We start from the raw sequence: 24,650 nt of genomic DNA, 5'->3' as shown, positions 1-24,650 counted from the left end.
AGCATGGGGTTTACCAAGACCATTAAAGAGGAAGCCCCACCACCACTACCAAAGCTGGTTTAACAGAAAGTAGCGTGTGTCAATAGCACCCTAAACGTTTTTATTCCACCCAGTCCTATTTATTTCACAGCTCCTCACTCTATTTATCTTAACATCAATCTCCTATGGTTCGGTAAAATTTGGGCTGAAATTATGCTAGTTAAGAGTGAGGAAACCAGGCAACTGGGCCAACATATGATGCATCTCTCACTCAGTAGAGATGCAATTCTTTTTTCAAGTTTCTTCTAAATCTCAAATCTGTAGACTGGTAAGCTGTCTTTCAGGAAACCGTGTTTGCTATTAGTGATCCTCTCAATGAAGAGTCCCCGATAAGGTCCTAAGGAACTCCAGGGTTCTCTAAAACAGTATAAAAACCACTACCAGGAGCAGATGAGGTGGATGGAACAGGACACCAAAGACTAACAGGGAAGTCTTGCAGAAGATGCAGGTCTTGAACAGAAATTATTTTTTAAAGAATTATATCCAGCACTCTTAACTGAACATTTCCATAGTATTTTTCAAATCTTGATTAATAAACCACATCCACAAATTCCAAACATAAAACTGAAAATATCAAGTAAAATGACAAGCAATAGAAGTATATCTAATGAAAAAAGCAGCACTAAAACCAGCATTCAGCGTAAAAATACAGCACTTTATTGAGGATTTCAATACCAATAAAGACAATAAGACACAAGCTGGTGAGATGTGAAAATATTAAAAGCAGGTCAGCTAAAACACGTTGACACACAAATGTTTTATCTAACAAGCAAAACTTAAAATGACTCCACACCAAGCAAATGAACAGCCATGGAGCTACAGCTCTTGTGGGCATTCACTTTACTTCAGAAGGTAAAATGCACACAGAACTGAGCCTCCAAGGATGACCTCAAAAGCTGACAACAGCAGTCCTTTAAGTAGACCAAATTCCAGGCCATTTGAGGCTTTACAGGTAAATAATCAGCACATGAATTGTCCTGCAAACAAATGGGCATTTGGTATAGTTCTTTTTGAATTGGTAACCTGTGTTCCCTGTAGCTTATGCCAGTCAACAGCCTCACAGCCCCATTTGCTACCAGTCAAAGCTTTTATCAAAGGCAGACCTGCATATCTAACCTGGATATAATTAAAGCATGAATGGCCATGACCAAATCCTACCACTCACGGAAAACCTCAAGCTGGCAGAGCCCAAGTTGGGCAAAGATACTATATGTCATAGAGGAGATTTCAATCTCCCTCTGTACCTCCAGATCTAGCAGCACCCCAAGTTGCAACCTAACCTGCTCCAAGATCAGCAAACAGTCTTATCTGGACTGAGTTTCAGTTTACTGGCCCTCATTTAGCTCATTACCATTTCCCAGGAGTGACAATGGTGAAAGTAACAGCGTTGGCTGTCATTTATACAAGGATTCTTCACTCCAAATACCCAGATACCTTCTTCCCATAATTTCAGATAAATGTTTAAAAGCATGAGGTGACAGAACTAAGCCATGCAAAACCCTGTAGCACAAATCTATGGTGTCACTCAGCTGTTCTCTAGCACTACCTTCTGGTACTGATCAGCCAGATAGGAACCAACACACTGAAGTATGGTGCCATCAACATGCACCATAGCCATGTGGTCCTGAAGGTCCATGGTTGATGGAATCAAAAGCTCTGGAAGATTCAGGAGAATTAACAAGAATACATGCATGTCTCTCTCTGGGTGAAGACTATCTACCAGGGCCACCAAAACAGTTTCAGTCCCAAAATCTGGTCTGTACAAAAATCAAAATGGGTCTGTTTCATCCAAAAAGGTTGGCGTTCCCTAGCCACACCATGCAGCCTCATTCAGAATATTGTGTGCTGTTCTGAAGATCATATCGGAAAAAAGACATTGCAGAGCTGGGAAAAGTACAGAAGGGAGCATCTAATATGATTACAGGTTTGGAACACCTTCCTTACAAGGAAAGGATGAAGAGTCTGGGTGTTTTCAATTTAGAAAAAAGACAACTAAGGACAAGATAGAAGTTTATAAAATTATGCACGGGGAAGAAAGAGCAGATAAAGAAACTTTCTCTCCAAAAATACTAGAACTTGAGAGCATCCTATGAAATTAATGGGCAGTTGATTCAAGAATCAGGACAGATAAAAGGAAATACTTGCTTACCCAAGTTATTAAGATGTGGAATTCACTGCCAGAGGATGTAGCAATGGCCACAGGAACAGATAGGTTTAAAAGAGGTACTAGACATATTCATGAAGGATAGGTTTACCAGCAGCTACTAACCATTGCGAAAACAAAATCCTGCCCTCAAGTCACAGTTGACTTATGGTAACCTCTGGTGGGGTCTTCATGGCAAGAGACTAACAGAGGTGGTTTGCCATTGCCTGCCTCTGCAACCCTGGTCTTGGCTGGAGGTCTCCAATCCAATTACTAACCAAGGCTAACCCCGCTTAGTTTCTGAGATCTGGAGATCAGGCTCACCTGGGCGATCCAGGGCAGACTATACATGAAGACTGGGGGAGGCAAGTCTCCTGATACAGCGGGAGACCTCCAGGCTGGGCATGGTAATTAGAGGGAACTTCCTCTTTCAGAAACACTGCACCTCTGAATACCAGTGCCAGAAATCAACTTCAAGAAAAAGGCTTTGGCCTCTATTCCTTGTGGCTGAGCCTCCGTCCTGGCCGCTGTGTGAAACAGAATGCTTGACTAAATGGACCCAGGTCTGATACTGCAGAGCTCTTCTTATGTTTTTATGATGGTGATACTTAGCAAATATCATCCAGCACAAAGGACAACTTCCATTGAGTTTATTATGATTCTGGTGAGTAAAACAAAAGGATTTAAAACACAAACTTCTTCAGAAAAAGACTCAGAAGGATCTCATTGTTAAATGTTTTCAGGTCAATTCAAAGCATAATAGAATGGCTAATAGCCAGATTAACAGAGCAAAAGATTTATCTATGCATTATCTATCAGAGAGACTAATGCGAATGAGAATGGTTGATATACATCTTCTAGAGACAATCATGCTAGAAAGACAGGGCAGGGCCAAGCCATGAGCAATGTGAACTTCCCCGGAGGTAAATGAAGAAAGCCTTGACAAAGCTCTGCATCAACAGAAGTGAAAGCAACACTGTCCCAAATATTTTACCTACTTGTCACACCCTTCCATAGCAGAAGCAAACATCTGAAATAAGGTCCAAGATTTACATTTAGCAAATCTCATTAGAAAGGTCCCATGTAACCAAGTTCTGAGCATGCAATAAGAATTTCATTGGCAAACCAAATGCAGAAACGCTGCCTCTCCAGTACATGCATTTACACACATTCTGACAATTTATCTTTAAAACAGCCAGGTTTTTACGTACATTTTTTAAAAATGTTCCTTCATAAGCTGTTCAAAGAGTTTTTAAATGAACCCAAGCAGGCATGACATACTAGATCACAGATGAACAATGAGAAAAAGAAAACAACACCAGCCAAGCAACAACGGCCTCTCCCTAATTGCTAAGTTTCCCCTTCTCCTAATAACTAGATTTTGAAACACGTCTCTCTACGACAGTTGCAAACAAAAACATCCCCTCTATAACTTCCAAACTTTACTTTTTCCAAAGCCGGCACAACAACAAAAGGCTTTGAAGAAGAGTTGCTTGCTTAAGATCCCATGCACACCCAAAGCGGCAGGAATGCTTGTGCACACCTCCTCTCCACGCGCTGCCTTTTAGTGCGCCAGACCCGAACAGGTCACACGAGCCCTCCGAAGAAACCTGGATGGAGATCCAGCATGCCCTATGAAATAACTCGCCGCGAGGGGCAGGCAGCCAGATTCCACCAACCGGGAGCTCGGAATCACGCCAGAGATGCAGAGTTGATGCTGGTTCCCTCACGCCAACACAAGGAAGGAGAACTTTCCCAAGTCCCCACCGCTACAGCTGCAGAAGCAGGAAGGGAGGGGGGAGGACGCTCTTGACTCTCTGAATTGGCGGTAGGGGGTGAGGAGGGCTCGTGAGTACTGAAGAAGAGAGCTGTGGCTCACGGAAGCTCGTCCCCTACCACAAATGTTGTCAGCCTTAGAGGAGCTCCTGCTCTTTTCCTGCTGCTACAGAGCGACGAACACGGCTGCCCACCTTGAGCCACTCTCGGCATGTCTCACCTGGCAGTCGTTGCTCCCCCTCGGGGCCACATGCCTGCCAACTTCCCTCCCCCTCGGAAGGCAGGACGGCGCTCAGGGCTCAGCAAACAGCCTGCGGGACCCCTCGCGACGTGCAAGCAGGCAGTCCGGCCGGGCTTCTCCCCGCCCCGCTCCCCCGCCCCCGCGGAGCTCCGCAGCGCCTCGCTCGCCCTCCCCGCGGGGGGCTGCCGCGCTCGACTCACCAGGTCCTTTGTGTTTTCCATCAGGCCCTCATGGGCAGCGGCTGCCTCCTACTGCGGCTCTCCTCCCCCCTCCCACCCCCTCGGCTCAGCCCCCTCCCCCAGGCTCGCCCCCTCCCCTTGCTGAGGGGCAGGGCCAGGTTGGAGGAGGAAGAAAGTTCAGCCTCTCACTTTAACCAGGGAGAGAAAAGACATTCAACTCCCAGCCCCAGAATATCAACAACATTAGCATAACCGCACTGCGCACGCGCACAACGCCCCCGCCCACGGCGCCTCCTCATTGGCCCCCTCGCTCTCTGGATCGTCCTCGCTCGCCGTACGGGGGTGGTTGGCCTGAACTATAATGTGAGAGAGGAGGCGATTGGCCGGGGGGGGGGCGGTTGTTTTAAAAACAGCCGTCGTGATTGGCCCGGCAGTGTGGGGGCTCAACGGTTTACGATCTTCTTGCTGTTGGTTACGTTGGCCGAGGCTAAGGTGCCTTTAGAAGGGTGTGTTGCTATGGTAAAAACAAATCCGTTTTTACCCCCCGCAATGTGAACGATGGAACGATCCGCCCAGAAAGCGGTTCTTATGAGGAAAAAATAAATAAATCGAAAAAGTGGGTCATGTGGAGAGGGGGGCGGGACTAAGAAGGAGTCACGTGAGCAGAGATTGACGGGAAATCATAGAGAGATAACAAATGCTGTGCAGCGTTCGTTGCCTTCACTTCCGGGGTTTGTTGGGCCAGCGTCATAAAAGGGAGAAGAATAGACTAAGTGAAATATTCTCAGATTTCTATTGTATTCTTTCCTAGTTCTTGGCCTTTGAAAACCAAAAGCTTTATTTACCCCCGTGTCTCTTTCCCTTGGGTGCTGCGAATATGTGCGCCTCTATGGTGAGGAGCGTGAAGAAGGGTTCTGCGTCACGTGAACGGCCTTTCCGGTTCCGCTCCGGAGCACGGGTGTAGGAAGCATGGAGGCGGTGGCCGGTGCTCGGTATGGCTCGCCGGTTAGACGAAAGCGAGGGCGGAAAGAGCAGCGCGATGCTGATGCGGGCCGCGGGGCCGTCCGCGAGGGGGATGCTTCGGCGCCAGCCCACGATCTGACGGAGGAGGCCCGCCGGGCGCGGCATTTAGCGGTTCTGGCCGAGAAGCCTGCCGCGGAACGGGGTCTGGAGGAGCTGCTGTTCGGCGACACCCAGGAGGGAGAAGGCTTGCTGAGGCGGCTTCAGGGTCACTCTTCCGAGCAGGTACTTCGCGATACGGGTGAGCTCAGGTCGCCTCGGGGGCTGCAGTGAACTCGTATGTGCAGAGTTGCGTGGCTTGACAGGCAGGGCACCCCTTCCTCCGGGAGAGGCTGGGAGCGGGTGCCAAAGGCTGCGCCTGGCTTCTTGGATTTCTGGCTGTCGCTGGTCTGTTAAAGAAACCGGTAGCCCTTTTAGTGGGTTAGTCATACTTTGCTAGAGAGACTAGGTTCTAGCATAGCTGTTGTGGCACAGTGGTTAAGTGGTTCGGCTGCGAATCAGCACTCTACTAGTTCGAATCCCACTACTGCCCTAAGCTCAGTAGGTGGCCTTGGATAAGCCACTCCTCTCAGCCCCAGCTCCCCAGCTGTATTGTGAGGATAATAATAACAGTAACGTGTTACCAACTCTGGGTGAGGAACTAATCTGTCTAGAAGGGTGGTATATAAGCACAATTGTTGTTATTATTAATTATTACCTATTATAGGTGCCCTCCAGACTACTATTTGCCAATCGTCTGTGGTCTCTTTTATGTTATTTTATAAGTGTGATGAAGGAGTTAGTGGGAACCTACTTGAAGAGGAGTCTTGTGATTCAGAAACTGACGATGAAACGGACAACTTTCTCCCATCTAAAAAACCAGCCTGGGTGGATGAAGATGATGAAGCTGAGGAAATGTAAGAGAAGTTTGTGATAAACGCTTGTGAATAGAGAGTAATCATTTATTTTTGTTTGTTTGTATTTATCTCAAGCTCTAGTTTTAAACTGTTTTAATGATGTATTTGTGTATTTATTTTAATGCTTTTTAAGATGAGGTTTTAATTTGTTAGCCAACTTGGTGGCCCATGAGAATGGAAAAGTGGGGTAAAAATGTTGCCAATAAATAATCTGTCTTTTAGAAATTGTATTATATATTTATTGGTGTTTATCTCTGGTTTGAAAGTAATGTTCATGTATATTATCTTTGTTGTATTCTGCTGTGAGCCTGTTTGTAGGGAGACCAGATTAGAAATATAATAAATAATAATCTAAGGTTCCACTTCCAAGCAAGTATCATTGATTTATGTGAGGCTTATGCCAAGTTAAGGATTGTAATATAATTTCCCATACTTTTACCTAATTCTTCATGATTTTGTTAACTTGTATATTTTTAATGCTTTTAAAAATGATTGTTTGGTTGCCCTCTTTCTAAGACCTTGGCTGCTAAGAGAATTTTTTTTTTGTTTTTCATGAGTTTAATGGAAGCTTAGCTGCTTACAATGTAATACAGTTTATGGTAAACTTTAATGTGCTGACTTCTTTTAAACTGTTTAGTTGAATGATTTTGGAAAATTTTGTGAATTTAACATGACTTTATTTTCCTAGAATTGACATGACTCATCGACATAGGAAAAATATGATGAAAAGTGCTGCAGAAAGAAAAATTACTAAGGAAAAGCTGCACAGAAAACTTCAAGAAGAGTAAGCTTTAGTAATAATATGCATGAGGGTGTAGTCTTGGGAACCTATTTTATTTGCATTATAGTGTCTGACATATGGTTAAACAACAAATGATTCCCCTACTTTCTTCTCTGACTGGCAGCATGTAAATTAACTGAAGAGTTTTCAAAACACATTAGCATATATAATATAAAATCAAGAAGCTACAGTAAATTATTTTTCTATGATAAAGCTACCATCTGCTACACAGAAACCTAGTTTAAGGAGAAAACAAATTCCTGAAAGAAGCATGATTTGAATTATGCAAGAAAGACCCAGTGGGCTTTGTGTGTAATAATGCTGGAAGGTTGCTAGTGTATGTATGTTTGTATGCACATGTGCTTTGCAAGCATTTCTATATAGTTTCACCAAATGGAATATTTAGGAAATGATGAGGGAAGGAGAATGTTTTCTACCTCATTATTGCACAGCCTTTCTCTTAACCAGCTGGCCTGAGCTGTTGCATTGCAGGTACGAAACGGATAAGAGGAAGGGAAGGAAACTATGACCTTTGCTGATCCCTGTAAACTACTTTTGCTGTACCCCTTTCTACTAGTTTTCTAATGCTTGTCCCCCGACATACATACTTTATATTTGAGAGAAACTACATCTTTTCTATTAATACCACATTTCTACTTGCATGAATAACATTGTAGTATATTATTGGTCTTAGATTTCAGAGTGTTATGGGAGCAACCCCTTCTTGGGCACAGAGGACTATGAAGACAAACATCAGAAAAACAAAACATGAAGGTAAAAGGAGTTTTCTATGTTGTGAACCTAAGCAGAGAAGCTCATTGAAGTTACAATCCACTTTATAGTTACTAAGCAATGTCCTACTGAATTAATTGAGACTTATGAACATGGAGTCAAGATGTATGCAGAACAGACTGAAGATGTATGTGATAGAGTGATTTTTCTTAATAGAGCATTTAATTTTTGATTGTTGCTTCTCACAAATATGGCTGCACTCTGACGTTTTTAAGTGTAGCTAAAATAGTAAATGGAAATATTCAAAATATTTTTTAGATGATAGTGAAGAGGATGAAGATACTGATCTGCTATGCAAGACAGGCAATTTTGTGACCACATCAGAGTCTTTACCAAGAGGAATTTTACAGGTAAAATATTCTGCTTCTTTGTTGTGCATGTTTTAGTCCATACCTGTAGTCAGACACCACAACAAACAGAAAAGTACAAGCGATAAAAAGTACATGCAATTTGTTGCTGTGCCTGCATTCTCTCCCTCTGTCCTCTGACAAATAGTATGTGACTGAAGGCTCTGTGTTTCAAAAGTTATTGACTCCAGTTCACTATGAGAGCAAATTCAGGTGTCTGTGCAAAGTGGAGTTTGCTCCCTGTAAACTCAGGTTCTAAACCTTGGATCCCAGTTTAGAATCTTGGTTCGTCCAGGCTTCTGCATCCAGGCACCATAGTGAACACAAGTATCATTCAGGGCTCCCCAAGCCCTGAGAGAAGCAAGGAAGACTATACAAGGACTGCAACAAGCTGTGTTCATACTCATCATGGTAAACTTCTGTTTGCTGTGATACCTGAATGCTGTCATTTTTTTTTGCAAACTCACATATCAGAATTAATAGGTTTTGGGGCAACTACCTTACCTATTTAAAAAAATAAAGAAAGAAAGCCTCCATAAGGTTCAATTGAGAACATTTTCCTATAGGGGCAGCCCGATCCTGAGTGCTGTGATGGAGGCACCCAGATGCCTGCATAATTTCAGCAGTAATAGTCTGCTCGCTAAGGATTTTCCTCATGGAGATACACCAATGGACAAGCCTAGCTATGCACAGACAGCAGAGCAAGCACTCCCTTGAAATGCCGTCAGCATCCATGAGCCATACAACAGCAGCTGACGGCACCTCTGTGAGTGGTAGCTACAAGCACAACCAGTCTCTAGCTGCCAATGTAGCTGGTGGCTCTCACTACTACTCCCCACCAGTGGACAATGTGGAAAAACCCTGCAACTGTGGCACCCGAGAAAGGAACATGGTTCAAGAGGACCCCCTCCATAGCCCACAGGGGCCACCCACCCCAACAGCATCCAGGATGCCCGCCCCAGCACTGGTGAGGGCCAGACTGGCAGCAAAAGCATCACCCACTCTGAGCCACACACCCTTCCCACAGAAAAATAAAAACAGTAAGGAAGGAAAAAGACCTAGACCAGGCTCAAACTCACAGTGTCTGATACTCAGAACTAGCATCCTATCTCCAGAGCCAGGAGAGGAGGTTCCTCAGAGACATGCCAGCAGATCCTAGACACCCCACTGTAGCCCTGATGTCACGACCAGCCACATGGGTGCAGCCAGAGAATTTCACACAGATAGGTGTGGGTCGGCGGAAAGGCACTGGGATAGCATAGCTGGGGCCCTGGTTCAACCCCCACATGGTTAAAAAGGAGAGGCGGGCTAAAGCCCCAGGTCTGAATTTTTTGGGGGGGGGGAAACCCCACAACAAAAGGGGAGCAGGATGACCCAGCCAATAACGCTCCCCAGGAATCCATCACGTTGGCTGGAAAGTGGGTCCACATCTCCCCCTCTACTATGTCCATGACTGCAACACCCTAGCATCCACCTTGGATCCTCCTCATGTACTAACGATCTGCATGGCTTACTAGCACTGCTGTGGAAGAGTGTGGGGTCCCCCTCAGAGACAGAGCAGCCACACGCCATCTTGGGCATCCCACCAAGTTGCATCCAGCATCCTGTAGTGTGCAAAGGAGAGCTGGAGATCCAAGTGGGGATCCAAAGTGTGGGGATCCTCCACAACCACCCCAGCATGACTACTCCCGAGCCAGAAGCCACCCTCATAGGAGTATGAAGAGGCAGTCCTATGTGTTAGTGACAAATGGGAAGGAGGAATTGGGGGAGGGAGAGGTGTGGAGCTAGTGTTACCCACAAACAGACAGTGACACAGCCCAGACTTCATTTAACTGCAGATCATGAAGGGCATCCAGGGACTTCCGTAGACCCAGAGTCAGCCATCCGTCATGCAACTTGCTCATGAGGTGGGCAGACTCTCAGGCTGAACTGCTGTCTGAGGAAGAATGCTCCTCGAGCTAGCCTGGAAACACAGCCTGAGCAGAGTGCCAAAGATGGATCCGCTGCTGCAGCAGCATTAGCTACTGATCCTGCAAGAGAATGAGTCCCAGGGTTGCTTGGCCACCTTATTGAGGAAATACAGAAGGGCAGCTCCCAGCTACCCTGACCAGCAGTTGTGCCTTGCCCTTGCTCCTAAGGGATGTGTGCGCGCTCCTGTCAGGGAAGTATACAAATATCCCTGTGAAGGGATGCCAGCCCCCCCCCCCCAAATCTGAGGTGGCCATCCAAAGTATGCTTTCCTGGAAGCCTACCCCATTGTTAGTCATGAGCCATGGTGCCTGAAAGGCCAGGGTCAGGCCCCTCTCCCCCACATGCCACTGGTCTTTGTTGTAGAGACAAGCATTATGGGGTGGCACCTGGGCTCGTGCAAGGGGAACAGAGGAGGCACATGTGTACGGGCAAGCTGCGGGGTGATGGATACCCTACTGTTGCTTACCTGTCAAAGTGTCATCACCCCTTCCAGCCAAGCATCTGGAGATGGAGTACCTGTTCAGTGTTTGCAGTGAGCGACGTTAGCCACTCGTTCTATGCTTTGCTCACTCCTTGGAGTGTCAGTGCTAAGGACTTGCATAGTTTTGCAAAGCGCCCACCCTGCTTTTCTGGCCACTGAGGTGCCTTATGCTTTATGTAAGGCAGGGAGCTCTGAGACAGCCATGTGCTGCGCACCCTACTTACTGAATTCAGGGGTTCTGTGGGGGAGGGCTTGGCCACTGCTGGAATGTGAGGGGATTCGTTGTGGCTGGAGTTGGAACTCGGAGTTCCTCCAGGCTTTTGGGCAGGGTCGCACAGCTTGAGGGGGAGATTTTTTCTCTTTGCGTGGGTGCCTATGAACTACCCCATCATTTTCATGTCGTAACTTTCCACCACTGTTTTGAGGTGTTACTCTGCCTGGACTGGCAGAGTCCCTGGCCTACCCACTCCTACACTGGTGAAGGAGTTTATGCCCAGCACTGGTAACTGAGTCTGGCGGAACACAACCAGTGCACTGCGCAAGTGTAACTTAGGCATGTGTTGACATAAGAGCAAGATGCGTCAATGAAACGGCTTGTTGGCTCCTTGAGAGCATTCAGCCCCCCTTAGGATTGCACTGTGAATATACTAACAGCAAAACTTTGTCTGGCAGCTGTACAAATTTTAAACACACATTTTCTGTCTATTTATATAAAATTAAACTTCGAAACTTTAGCTCGAGAATAAACACAGTTCTCATTGGCTACTTGAATAATAGTGGTTTTAGGCGCTACATTTATTAATATCTACTCCTGTGTGCTGAAGTCAATAATATATTCTAGAAATTCCAAACAGAGAAATATTTAAAGAATTGTATGTTTCTATATTGAGGTAATGCCTTTCTAAATAACTGATTTTACATATGGTAAATAAATTACATCAAATCTATCATAAAGGCAGTTTCTCATTCCTTGTGGAGGAGTATATCACTGGTATTATGTAAGCAACAGCTTTGTTTATATATATGTGTGTGTCATTAGTATAAATGTAGTTCTTAGCTTTCAATAAATTCAGGGAGATTATTCAGCTGCATAATGTCTGTATATGTGCTTATTCTGCCTTTTATTTTAATTATCTACTATATTTATGGCCCACTATTTTTGTTTTTAGATTAAAAACTGCCTGCATGCTAATAATGACCGTCCATCAAATGCAAAACTGACAACTGTGCAATTCCATCACTCTGCCCAAGTTGTTATGACAGCTGGGTTAGATCAATCTGTGTCACTGTTCCAGGTGAGGAGTTAATGCATCGTTTTTGTTTTTGAACATTCTAGAAGATGTAAATGACTTAACTCCTTTGCTTTACATTACTATGTGGCTGTTTCTGGTTTGCTTTCTTCTGGAATGGAAGCACAATGGTCTTGTAAAACTCCATGTGTAATGCTTGTCCATGCATAAATTCTAGGATACAATCTTTAGCTTGGGAAGGGAAATGTGCATGTATTTATTTTGTGGCTCTGGTAGTTACTACGGGTGTGCACCGGCAAAATATTTGGTTTTTCTGCTTTGGGATTGCCCAAAACGGGAAAAAGATCTGGAATAACCCAAAACAGGCAAGCCACTTCAGATTCGGGTTATTGGAATCCCTTTGGTATGCTTCGTAATTATTTGGAGCATACCGAAGTGAGGGGGAAACTGTCACCAAGTCCCCCCACCCCCTCTTGAGCTCCCCTTCCCCCAACCCCACTTACCTGTCCTGAAGGCAGGAGTCAGCTCCACCGCCGCCTGCGCCACTTCCTCCACAGCGGCCAGCTGGGCGGCAGGGAAGGCCACAGCCAGTGCCTCTGCCGCCCACGCCACCGCTTCTGCCTCCACAGTGGGAAAGGCCACCGCCGGCACTTCCACCGTGGGGAAGGCCACAGCCTCTGTCGCCAGCGCCACCACTGCCAGGATGTCCTCGGTAAGTGGTGTGGAGTAGGAGGGAGCCCTTTAAATAGGCCCTAAAGCAAATCGGGGCCATCATACTGCTCCCAATTTGGAAATACCGAATCTTTACAAATCAGGCTCGATTTGGGTTTTTTTTCCGAACCAGGAACCCAAAGTGCACACCCCTAAGTAGTTACATTCATGTCAAGCTGGGTTTTGCTGTTTGCTAAGTTTCTATTGAGACCTACAGTCAAGTGACAAGTGAAATAATTTCTTTCTTTAAAGGTGGATGGTAAAACTAATCCTAAGATACAGAGCATCTATCTCCAAAAGTTTCCAGTCTACAAAGCACGTTTTAGTGCAGATGGAGAGCAAGTTATAGCTACTAGTTTACGCGAAAAGCTGTTCTATGTATATGACATGATGGGTGGAAAGATTATTCCTGTAAACCGTATCAGAGGTAAGGTTTTAATCATTTTTAACATCTTTTTATGCACTTAAAAAGATCCAAAAATTGTCTATCAATAAGGGGCAAAAATAGCTCTTTTCCCCTGAACTAGACAGAAAAAGCTTCGCAAATACTTTGAGTAATGCTTGTCTGTTTTGAGTAGAAAAAAAACCCCTTGGTTGAATTAAGTGCCTTCAGTCATTGATCATGCTTGACAGATAAGCCCGTACTAACTTGTGCAGGTGCACTTTATTAGTAAAAATGAGAATCTCCTATCCAAAGAACGCTTCCTCAGCCTCACCAGTTGCAGAGTTATCCAGTTGATATTGATGCCACCCTCATTTTAATTTAAAGTGGTGGTAATGGAAGCAAGAGTAGGTACTCATGTCCCCCTCCCTTGTTCAATGGCCTGGAAATGTGATGTGAGAAAGGAGACGGGTGCATGACAGGAGTGGCTTGATCCCCATACCCAGTGCTCAGAAATAGCGGTTCCTGCCTAGCCCGGTAAATGATTGGAAGCTAAGGTGTGTTGGGTGGGGCATCAAGTACAACAGCAGGATACATATATCATAATATTTGTAAAAGTGACTATCGGGCCAGATTATTTTCGCATGGTAGAAGAGCTCTTGTAAAGTAAGGATAATTTCCTTCCGTATCTTTGGACCTGTAGTACCTGTGACAGAGGCATAAGCATTCAGAGAGTGAACAGAGAATGAACTGTCGAAGGCTTTCACGGCTGGAGAACGATGGTTGTTGTGGGTTTTCCGGGCTGTATTGCCGTGGTCTTGGCCAAGACCACGGCAATACAGCCCGGAAAACCCACAACAACCAGAGAATGAACTGTTTACAGTGTTGCACCAATATAGATAAAAGCACATGACAATAATCAATAGTGAGCAATACTAGGCCAAGCACTTGTATTCTAGATGAACATTCAGACTTTGCATGAATCGTCTCCGTGTTTTTTTCTGTGTTAGGTAATTCTAACAGGTGTGCTTTAATCTTTTGACAGTTAATTAAAATAGTGGACTCTTATCGAGATTAATTTTCCTCTATCAGAGATTTCAACCAATGGTGATCTCTCAACTTAACTTTTTCTGACACTTGTCAGAGATTTACAGTTTTTTTGCAGGTTTGAGTATAACGTAATTTTTTACTAATCCGAAGGTTATACAATAGAAACTATGAATATTCAGTGAAGCATCAGACCAATTATCATTTGTTTGTGCTATCATGTGAATAGACCTTAGATATTTACATATGATGATGTATAAAATTGCAAACTCAGATAGAATGGCAGAGCTCTGATGGAAGAAATCTCTTGAGAGAATTTAGGTGAGAACCTATTTTTACCTATGCATTTCATAGAAACTTTGATTATGTTAAACTTGGAATTTATTAAGAAATGTTAGCAAACTTATTTCATATTGCCCTTCTGTGTTCTGTTTTTATAGGATTTATATTAATAACCATTTATATTTTGATTACTTTCTTCATTAAAAAACTAGGGTGTATTTTCAATAAAGTGAAATAAACTCTAGACACGTGTGTATGTGTTTGATAAAGAGTTGCAAAGCAATATTGAACCCTATATAAATAAATGTACAGATAAACAGGTGGTTCAAAGAACTTAACTGTTTGACAGGTCTGAGAGCTAATTGCTGAAAGCTTTCCAAGAGAAAGATACATCTTTCTTTTGGCTAGTAGGAGCTTAGTTTCAGACACGGGCAAAAGCTCATTACAACAGCATCTTGAAAGGTATACAAAATCTTGTACATGCAGTAGAACACATAAAAATATAAACCTGACCACAATAAACGTGTACCCAGATTAACACACAACATTTTTAATGAAAGGTTGCTTAGTCTATACAACAGATAACTTGCTATATGTTGGAACTATAACATACTCCAGTATTTCCCCCCTTTAAGGTTTAGAGGAGAGATTTGTCAGGAAATTTGAAGTATCTCCAGATGGGTCATTCCTCCTGATTTCTGGGCTGTCGGGATATCAGCATTTAATAGCAATGAAGGTAAAAACATGGCTTGAATGTTTAGAAAAGAAAAATTGTTGGTTCAGGCTGGAATTCACTTCTACTGGCAAGCTAGCCAATTATTTTTAATATCTATGGTTGATATTTGTATTTGTTACGTGCCATCAAGTTGCCTCCAGCCTATGGCGATCCTATGAATGAGAGACCTCCAGAATGTCCTATCATTCACAGACTTGCTCAGATCCTGCAAACTGGAGGATGTGGCTTTTATTGCGTCAAGCCATCTCATTTTGGGTCTTCCTCTTTTCCTGCTGCCTTCCACTTTTCCAAGCATTATTGACTTTTCCAGAGAATCTTGTCTTTGCATGATGTGAACAAAGTATGACAGGCTCAGTTTTGTCAATTTAGCTTCTAGGGAGAATTCAGGCTTGATTTGATCTATTACCCACTTATTTGTCTTTTTGGCTGTCCATGGTATCCGCAAAACTTTCCTCCAGCACCACATTTCAAGTGAGTCAGTTTTCTTCCTGTCAGCTTCCTTCGCCGTCCAACTTTCACATCCATACATATTAATGGGGAATACCATATTTGGATTATCTTGATCTTGGTCCCCAGAGAGACATCTTTATCTTTAACAATCTTTTCTAGCTCCCTCACAGCTTCTCTTCCAAGTCTCAGTCTTCTTCTGATTTCCTCATTGCAGTCTCCCTTTTGGTTGATGACTGAGCCAAGGAATAGAAAATTTTGAACAATTTCAGTTTCCTCATTGTTAACTTTAAAATTGTGCAATTCCTCAGTCATAACTTTTGTCTTCTTGATGTTCAGCTGTAATCCTGCTTTGGCGCTTTCTCCTTTACCCCTCATCAGTGGTCGTTTCAAGTCGTCACTATTTTCTGCCAGTAACAGGGTGTTGAGATAGTGACATTTTAAAAAGTTGATAAATGAAATCTTTTACATGCTGATTTTTCCTGCTGGTTGCATCTGTTTGAATAGTCAGTTCGTGATTTGTGGAAATTTCTTACCTGATTAACGTTCAATCTAAAATGCCGTCACTGACAACTCAAAATGGATAAAGCAAATAGCTTTGTGTTGTACAAATATTATTAGTCAGTTTTGTTTAATGAAAAAACAGATGGTGGAGATTATAGAGTGTCAGCTTCCCAAGTGAGATCAGGCAGTTTCGCTTAAGTTTCCTGTGAATAATTGCATCAACAAGCATTGTGTCTCTATCCTAGACAAAAGAGTTTGTTGGCAGCATGAAAATAAATGGGAGAGCTACTGCATCGGCTTTTTCTCCAGACAGCAGTAAAATATACACCCATTCTGGTGAGTGTTTCAGTGTGGATGATGTGCAGATTCATTGCTTCGACGCATGCGCTTTGCAGAGGAATTGACCTCTATTGCTGCTGTTTATGAGCAGCTTTAAAAAGCAGCAAAAATGAAAAGCCAAGCTGTTAAAATCTAAAACATTTTAATAAAATTCCCAACTCAATGCAACCATCCCATAAAACAGAGAAGACCAGCACATCAGACTAAAATAATAGCAGTTCCTGTCTTTAGATTATAAAGTTTAATATAAAACTACAGGATTATTGTTGATATTTTAAAACCTTACTCTTGAAGAAGCAGCTTTCTTGTCCTGCTCTATTGCATTTCCTCGTTTGGCAGACTTTTGATTTTCAAACTCAGCATTGCATGTTGATGTCTTAAGTGGTGCTTAGTACTCTTTTCATTTATTGTCTTCCTTATGTGTTTACTAGATGAAGGTGAAGTCTTCATATGGGATGTGAAAAGTAGGCGATGCTTGAGCAGGTTTACTGATGAAGGCTGTCTGCGTGGTACATGTATTGCCGTCTCAAAAAATGGCCAATATGTGGCTTGTGGGTAAGTGAAAGTAAAATCAGCAAGTAAATTCCTTTGAATCACGTAGGCAGGTGTCTTTACAATACTTTGTGGACACTGCAGCTGTTGCCAGATGATTTCAAGGGTAGTCAGATTAAATTTATTTATTATTTATTTATTATTTATATCATATTTGTATTCCGCCCTCCCCGCAAGCGGGCTCAGGGTGGATAACAACCTTAAAATCATTTTAAAACGTTCCTTATTAAAACATTATATAAAAATAGCATCACTCTTTGCCTGGCGGCAGCAATACAACTATTAACAAACAATACAGCAATACAACTAGATATAGCAGCACAGTAACAGCAGCTGAAAAATAAACAGTGGTGGGCAGCTTTCACAGGGAGGTAGGTGGATGTTGCATCCTTTGGCCAGCGGAGGCCCAACCTCAGCCATGAGCCTGGCGGAACAACTCTGTCTTACAGGCCCAACGGAAAGATAGCAAATCCTGCTGGGCCCTAGTCTCAGTAGACAGAGCGTTCCACCAGGTACCAGGTTCCAGGTACCAGGTACCAGGTTCCACCACTAGGCGAGGCGAGGCGGGCCTCCTTGGGGCCAGGGACCAATAACAGCGGCGGGGCCCTTTAAACAAGCCCCGAAGCTTACCGAAGCATGCTGGCCCCGCTTTGGGAATGCCGAGGGTTGCCGAATCGGGTGCGCTTTGGGTAACTTTACCCGAAACGAAACCCGAATAGCACAGCCCTACTTGGGAGTGGATTGGTAGCCAATGCAGTTGTTGTAATATTAGGGTCACGTGCTCCCGATAGCTGGACCCAGTCAGCTGTCTAGCTTCAGCATTCTGTTTAAAATATTTATAGATTTCCACAAATACACAAGACAGTTACCAGGAGTGCTGGATGCCACGATCTGTGAGTGCAAGGATCAGGGATGTTTCTGTGTTTCCTTTCTCTCAACAGTCTCATCTGAGTCTGGGAAAGTTAATTCACCAGGTCTGTAGGTCCCATGTTTACCAATAACCACACACACTCGGAGGCTGCAGTGGGTTGAGGGAGTGGGGCAAATTTCCCACTCTTCCATCATCCATTAGCCTGAAGATTGTTTGTTATTTACGCTAAGAGAGTTAACACCTTTCATGGGTGGGGAGTTCCAGATTTAGCTAAGATAGATTACACAGTGAGATAAAAATCCCAAGTCTTAGTTCAGCAGTGTGCGGGAGGAAGGTCATAGTGGGAAACATCTCAGTGAAACCTAATTGAGCAATTTTATGCTGGAATCTGTAAGTGCTTTTGCTAAAGGATAATGAAAAGTATGTCCTGGGAAACTGTTCTCCAGCTGGCTTCTGAATATTGCAATATATAATATCAGATTTGTGTTCTCTGGAATGTGTGTAGAGGTGTTTTGTGATTGATAACATTGAGACCACTTGATCAATATATACAGCTTAACTTGGTTTAATCCTTTTTTCTTTTAAAGTAACTTTTCCTATAGTTGTACACAAAGGTTGTCTCAGTACACATAATAAAAATACACCTTACTTCTGGATGAATCATGGAATAGTGTATATATACATTGCTGACTTGTTTCCATTGTGTTCCAACATTGCTTATGATGAACTGTTCTTCCTTTTAGTTCCCGTTCTGGAGTTGTAAATGTGTATGCCCATGATGACTGTCTCAGAGGAACTAATCCTAAACCTCTCAAAGCTATAATGAATCTGGTCACAGCGGCTACATCGCTGTCCTTCAATCCCACCTCAGAAATACTGGCAATTGCTTCCAAGAAAACTGATGATGCAGTTAAACTGGTATGGTTTTTTAAAGTAAAGGAATAGTTATCGTAAATTACATTCAGTAAGCTGTACCTGGCTGTTCAATAGAAGTAAATTTAAGTAGTTTTGTGCAGAAAATGCACGGAGTATGTAGACCCGTTTTATAAGGCAGGCATTTGAAGTGCTTGTTTGTTACGTGGATTACTACTTGAAAATAAAAATCTGGCCTTAAAACCTGCATACCATAGAACTGCAGCAAAATTTACGTCCTTTTTCTTGAATCATACTTTCACTGATCTAGTTAAACTTTGTCACACTCTAAGATGAGACAAGCTAGCTCAAGAAATAACGTCGGTGTTCACTTGGCACCCTAGTGCACATTTGTATTCCTCCCTCCATTGAAAAGTCTCTTGCCTGTTCTCTCAGTAGATGATCACGAGCCACGGTGATCCATGCTCTGATCACATCCAAGTTAGCTTACCATAATGCGCTGGGAGGGCCTGTCTTTGAAAATAGTTTGAGAACTTCCCTTGGCCCAAAATGCGACAGCCAGGCTATTGTCAGAAATTGGTTACAGGGATCACATCACCACCATTCTGAGGATCTGCACTTACCCATCTGTTTCCAGGCATAATTCTGAGTTCTGCTTCTTACTTTTAAGACCCTAAATGCCTTGTTGCCAGGGTACCTGAAGGACTATCTCCTCTCATACCATCCAGCTTCCCATTTAAGATCTGCATCTCAAGACCTGCTGCCTGTGCCCCCTCCTTTAAAAGTGAGGTGGGTGGTGACTAGAGAGAGGGCATTTTCTATGGTGGCACCTTGCCACTGGAACACCCTCCCTCTTGAGGCTTGCCAGGCACCTGCTTTACTTTTAGGCACTGGGCTAAATCACATCTTTTTACTCAGCCTTTTAATTAGGGGCTTTATCTTACCAGCTTTTTAATGGTCTGATTTTGTTTTACGGATAGGTTTTTATGCTGCTTATGTCTAAGGCCTTGTGTTTTAATGTGGTTTTTAATTGTAAACCACCTGGAGCAGAACTCTGAAGAGGCTGTGTAGATATAATACAAATAAATAAATAGGATGAGGAAAGAAGAGGAGGAAGACAAGTTCTGCTCCATGAACTCTTCTGCTGAATCCAACCTGATGCTCTGAGCGCAGTGCCTCTCAGAAAAGAGCAGAAAATATGAACATGGAAGCAGCAAAATATCAGTGAGAGATGGATATTACAAATGGAAGTTTTAATGAGCTTTTTCATGTCTACCAGCCTTCTAATAGAGCATTTTGAGGAGACCCTGGGGTTTTTTTTCTTTCATTTCATGTTTTGAGGTGGACCTTCAGTTGCATTGTTTGGTGCTACAGGCATGTCTTTTTCCTTCATAGTTCAAATTTAATATATTTAGCATGTATTTTTGAAGGCTGCTCTGGGGTGTTTCAGGTGGCTTGTTATGTAGTGTGGGGAGCCGGAATCGGGGTAAGTCAGAATAACTTGATATACATACTTAATGGGTTTCTGGGGCTGAGAGCATGATCAGAAGAGTAGTAGTAAAAATTAATATGTTGAAGGACATTTTACTTTTCTTGATTTAAAATGCAAATATTGGTGACAAAGTACACTTCTGTTCCTAACCCCATCATTCATTTCATTGCTTTGTTCCACTCTTAACAGGTCCACATTCCTTCCTTTACGGTATTCTCAAATTTTCCTGTGACTAAGAAAAAGAGAATATGCTTGACTCAATCCATGGACTTCTCACCCAGAAGTGGATTTTTTTCTATAGCAAATAACAAAGGCAAAGCTTTATTGTATAGGTATGTATTGAATTAAACAAGTAAGAGTTGTGATTGTACTCTATCTCATTGTCTTAAGGTTGTTGTTTAATACATTCAAAACTTGGTTTACACGGAGAATGAAGGTTGCTGGCTTTCTGAATATGCTGGTTAAAAAAGATTTTGTCCTGTGGAAAAAGGGCAGCAGCAGCCATGCCTGGGACCTCGTTGGGACCTACAGCCCACTCCAGGGCTGCCTGCCTGGCACTGCTGATGGTTGCCAGGGGGCCCTTCCCAGCAGCAGCATGGCAGCAGCACTGGGCAGGCTGTGGGACTGACCACTTATTGCTGCTTCTCTTGGGCATGCCAATATAACCAGGTTGTCCAGTGAACTGAATGTTAGTTAAACTATATTTATGTCCTATTTTTCAGAAAGTTGTCTCCCAAAGCAGCTTGCATCAATGAAGAAACACAATTTATGGCATACCATTAGCATTAACTTATAATATATGATGTTTAATATTCCAGTCCATTCATAATAAAACAGATTTTCATTGGTCTGTGTGAAATTTGATTTTCCCTATTAATGAAAATATTCTTCCTTTCTTTAAAATATGCATACCCAACCTTTTATTCAGTTGCCCCTTTGAGGCTTTATTCTTCCAACTGCTCTGTGAGCAAGGGATTATTCTTTTGGATTGTCTTTAGACTTTGTTTTGAGCAGGTGGAAAAAAAAACATTCCTTGATGCTAGTGTTCCTAAGGGAATCAGATTTGGCTGTGACTGATGTCAAAATCCCTCTCCTCTTGGTCTGCATAGTTCCTTCACTCTTAAGATATATATTTAGCTTGACGCAATAGAGAGGAAAAGTTAAGTGAACTTCTGGAGTTTGGGAGAGAAAGTGTAAGACTGAAAAATTACTATATATCCATGCATTGGACGTGACCCAGCCTGTTAATACTTTGTTTAGTTTGGGAGCATTAAACATGTACTTTAATCTACAAAAATAAACAGGATGGATAGACCAGTCCAGTGCAGAGTTAGGTACAATGTAAGCCCAGTAAAAACAGCTCATATAATTTTCATAAGATTGCAGCATTAGAATTTATTTACTATGGCTGGATTATACCTACTGTGTAAACTCAGTGTTGGAAATTACTATCCTTATAACTCAGGACTAGTACATACTGTTCTGGATGACTCAGGTCAGGCCTGATTCAGATATAGGCATGCATTTAGGAACTCCTGAGTGTCTAGTTAGCTTTCATATATCAAATAATTTAAGTCCTGGGAAGAGATATAACAGATAATGTCTTAGGTTCATTACCAGGTATACACAAGTAGTACAATTATGGAGTCTCTGCTTCTAAGCCTTTATTTCAGTGTAATTATTCAATAATCTTAATAGCAACTCAGTGAACAGAAAATCATACCATCCATTATAATTACATAGATCATTAAAGGAGAGCAATTACATGAGTCCAAAAAAGTATCTTATCCAAACATAAGAAGGTCACAGGCAAGGAGCCCCTTGTAAGGGAATGCTCCCGATCAATTCAGCTCGTCATATTTATAGGTTTTCTGAACCATCTCCCCACTTCAAAGGGACTCACGTTCTTGGCTAACTTATTATTATATAACTTCAAACACCAGAAAGGTAATCCATATTTGAAATATCGTCTTGAAATATATAAAAATAGTTCATTCTTGCTACCTCTTTATCTTAACAAAGGCTATGTAAAATAACTTTTGGCCCTCAACCTGTACTTCTGTCCTTGAATAATGTTGCCAGTTTCTGCGAAGTTAGACATTCCTGCCATTCACAGACACTCTGCATCTGGGCCTTAGTGCATTGTATGTAATATATACAAGGTGAGAATAGCTCTCAAGCCTATGGAATGTTAACTTTATTTTAACTTTGCAGGTTGAAACACTACTCGGACTTCTAAGTTGTCTACCTTATAATGAGGTAATTTATCATCCAAAATATTGATATCACTGGGATATTGCCAGCTGTGTAGCTTAACTCGTCCCTAAAGTATCAGCCAGATGGAAGGATTTCTGCCAGTTAAGAGGAGTTTGATACGCATTTTAATTTGGTTAGGAGGCTGAACAAATGCTTTCTGTAATATTACTCTCATAATTGATTTCAAGAACGGTCATTGAATCTCAATGTGAGACTTTTCTCATCGTTGTTAGTGGTATGGAGATATGATCAAGGATTTTGTGTCTAGATTTTTTAAATCAATATGTATAAGCTTCACCTGTCCAGCTAAATTACCACTAAATTACTACTAATTCCTCTGAAGACATGCTAATCTACCTAGCACTGGCATGGATTTTCTTAAACATGACTTCTTTATAAAGAGGCACATCAACATTAAGATGTCTGAGGTTTATAGGGTAATTTAATTATTCAGTTTAATCTGACTTGAATAGATTTTAGTGCATATTTATAGAGAAGCTCCAGTGTAGCTATTTCCTTTCACTAGGCATTCAGTAACGTTAAGTAGCTTAATACCATACTGATGCACCACTTTTTTTAAATTTACGCAACAAAAGGTTCTTTGTTAGGATGCTGTGTTTTTCACATGTGCTGATAATGTGTTTGTTCTTTTCTGTCTACAGATGGTGTAATCTGCAGCTTTAAGAATGTGGATGTGTTTGTTTTTTTTTGCTTTAATTCTTACATGCATCTTACTTGAGTAATAATACAAACTGATGGCACCTTCACAAACTGGTCTTTTCCCATTACATCATCCATGTAATATTTAAAAGTACATTAGATAGGAATAAGGGCTAATCCACACGTACAGAGAAATCATGTTGCATGGGAGAAATGGATAGATGTCTCACCAGGTGTAGGAATTTAAACTGATCCAGCAAAGCTTGGGCTTGGACTTCTTGATTTCTATTGTGAGGTGTACATCCCAACCATTTGAGTTCATCTTCCACATACTGAAAGTTCCATATAATTGGTAATATGCGCCAAGTGGACATAAGAAGGCACTGCATATAACTACATTATCTCAGTGTTCTGTTATTGTAGTATAATACTGGCCCCAAGTGGTCACTGTTGGGCACTGGATTCTTCATTATTGGCTTGCTTTTATTAAAAAGTTCATCAACAACAAAAAACCCAAAGAAATTGTGTTTTAAATACAGGTTTAGGTTTATATCTCTGAGTCACAATGAAGCAGATGTTGCCATTGGATACTTTCCTCAAAACCATTACAACTCACTTTTATGCAGCTCAGACTTTGTGCAGCATCTCTAGTTTATGGTGCAGTCATAAGAACCATTTCTGGGATCGTCTTTTTTTCAGGAGGAACGTGGGGGAACGGAGTTCCGGAACCTCTTGAAAATGGTCACATGGCTGGTGGCCCCGCCCCCTGATCTCCAGACAGAGGGGAGTTGAGATTGCCCTCCGTGCCGCTGGAGCGGCGCGGAGGGCAATTTCAACTCCCCTCTGTCTGGAGATCAGGGGGTGGGGCCACCAGCCATGTGACCATTTTCTCTGAGGGCAACCCACTGAGTTCTACCACCTCTTTTCCCAGGAAAAAAAGCCCTGACTGGGATAGTCAGCCTTCTCGAACGTACCTGAATAGGCCTGCCTAGGATTGCTCTGAATTCCTCAATACTGTCCCCACCTTAATGAAAAGGCAGGGATTGTGATCTCAAACAATCTTCACACACCAGGATCCAAAATCATTTCTATAGCAACTTTTTTATGTTGCTTGCAGGCAAAGTGTTAACATGTTCTGCTACTTGAAATGAGAATATCACCACAGTATGATTTTTATTTAACGTCCAAACTGCACGCAGGCCACACTAGATCTGTATGGATGTTATTTCCCTAATTAGGCAAATGCTCTTCAGTAAACATTGAAATAAGTTGATTCTTGTTTCTCGTTGGTTATGTGTAGGGTGGAATACTATTTGGTGTAATCTCCAGAGCCCAAGCAGCTGTTATGGTTGCCACCTCTCTCAAATGGGGTGGGGGGAATGAGGAAGTGCTAAGTGGTAGCAAGATCAAAATGGCCCAGTAAAAAAGAAACAGGCTTATCTTTTCCATTTGGCACCACACCAACTTGTATCAGAGTGTCATACTAGGAGCTGGAAGGGCCCAGGTATGAATCCCAACAACGTTGCCATGGAAGCTTGGTGGATGACCTTGGGCCAATGGATCACTGTCTTTGTGTAATTTA

The 24,650-nt window shown here is 42.6% G+C and overlaps 2 protein-coding genes across 3 annotated transcripts in view; one reads left to right on the top strand and one right to left on the bottom strand.

Moving 5' to 3' along the window:
* Nucleotides 1–4,473, bottom strand: part of MBTD1 (mbt domain containing 1) — a 70,789-nt gene extending 66,316 nt beyond the window's left edge. For both annotated transcript variants that reach the window (XM_054976809.1, XM_054976810.1), the window contains exon 1: nt 4,400–4,473. In XM_054976809.1, the coding sequence (XP_054832784.1) occupies nt 4,400–4,420 (21 nt within the window). In that variant the 5' untranslated portion in view covers nt 4,421–4,473. The remainder of the gene's footprint in view (nt 1–4,399) is intronic.
* Nucleotides 4,474–5,322: 849 nt separating this feature from the next.
* Nucleotides 5,323–23,782, top strand: UTP18 (UTP18 small subunit processome component). The gene is made up of 14 exons (XM_054977175.1): nt 5,323–5,623; nt 6,164–6,294; nt 6,983–7,078; nt 7,770–7,849; nt 8,126–8,217; nt 11,836–11,961; nt 12,880–13,054; nt 14,974–15,074; nt 16,271–16,361; nt 16,796–16,919; nt 18,531–18,705; nt 20,342–20,484; nt 22,367–22,411; nt 23,071–23,782. The coding sequence occupies exons 1-13, from the start codon at nt 5,348–5,350 to the stop codon at nt 22,389–22,391; spliced, it is 1,635 nt and encodes a 544-aa protein (XP_054833150.1). The 5' UTR covers nt 5,323–5,347; the 3' UTR covers nt 22,392–22,411; nt 23,071–23,782.
* The last annotated feature ends 868 nt before the right edge of the window (nt 23,783–24,650 follow it).

This window comes from Eublepharis macularius, chromosome 4 (assembly GCF_028583425.1).
Source record: "Eublepharis macularius isolate TG4126 chromosome 4, MPM_Emac_v1.0, whole genome shotgun sequence".
Lineage (NCBI taxonomy): Eukaryota > Metazoa > Chordata > Lepidosauria > Squamata > Eublepharidae > Eublepharis > Eublepharis macularius.
The sequence above is the reverse complement of the archived record's forward strand: the minus strand, read 5'-3'. Positions and strand labels throughout refer to the sequence as shown.

Coding starts and splice junctions, on each gene's coding strand:
- UTP18 (XM_054977175.1), top strand. CDS start 5,348: ATGGAGGCGGTGGCCGGTGCTCGGTATGGCTCGCCGGTTAGACGAAAG. Junction 16,920..18,530: donor GGCCAATATGTGGCTTGTGG/GTAAGTGAAAGT, acceptor TCTTCCTTTTAG/TTCCCGTTCTGGAGTTGTAA. Junction 20,485..22,366: donor GGCAAAGCTTTATTGTATAG/GTATGTATTGAA, acceptor TTAACTTTGCAG/GTTGAAACACTACTCGGACT.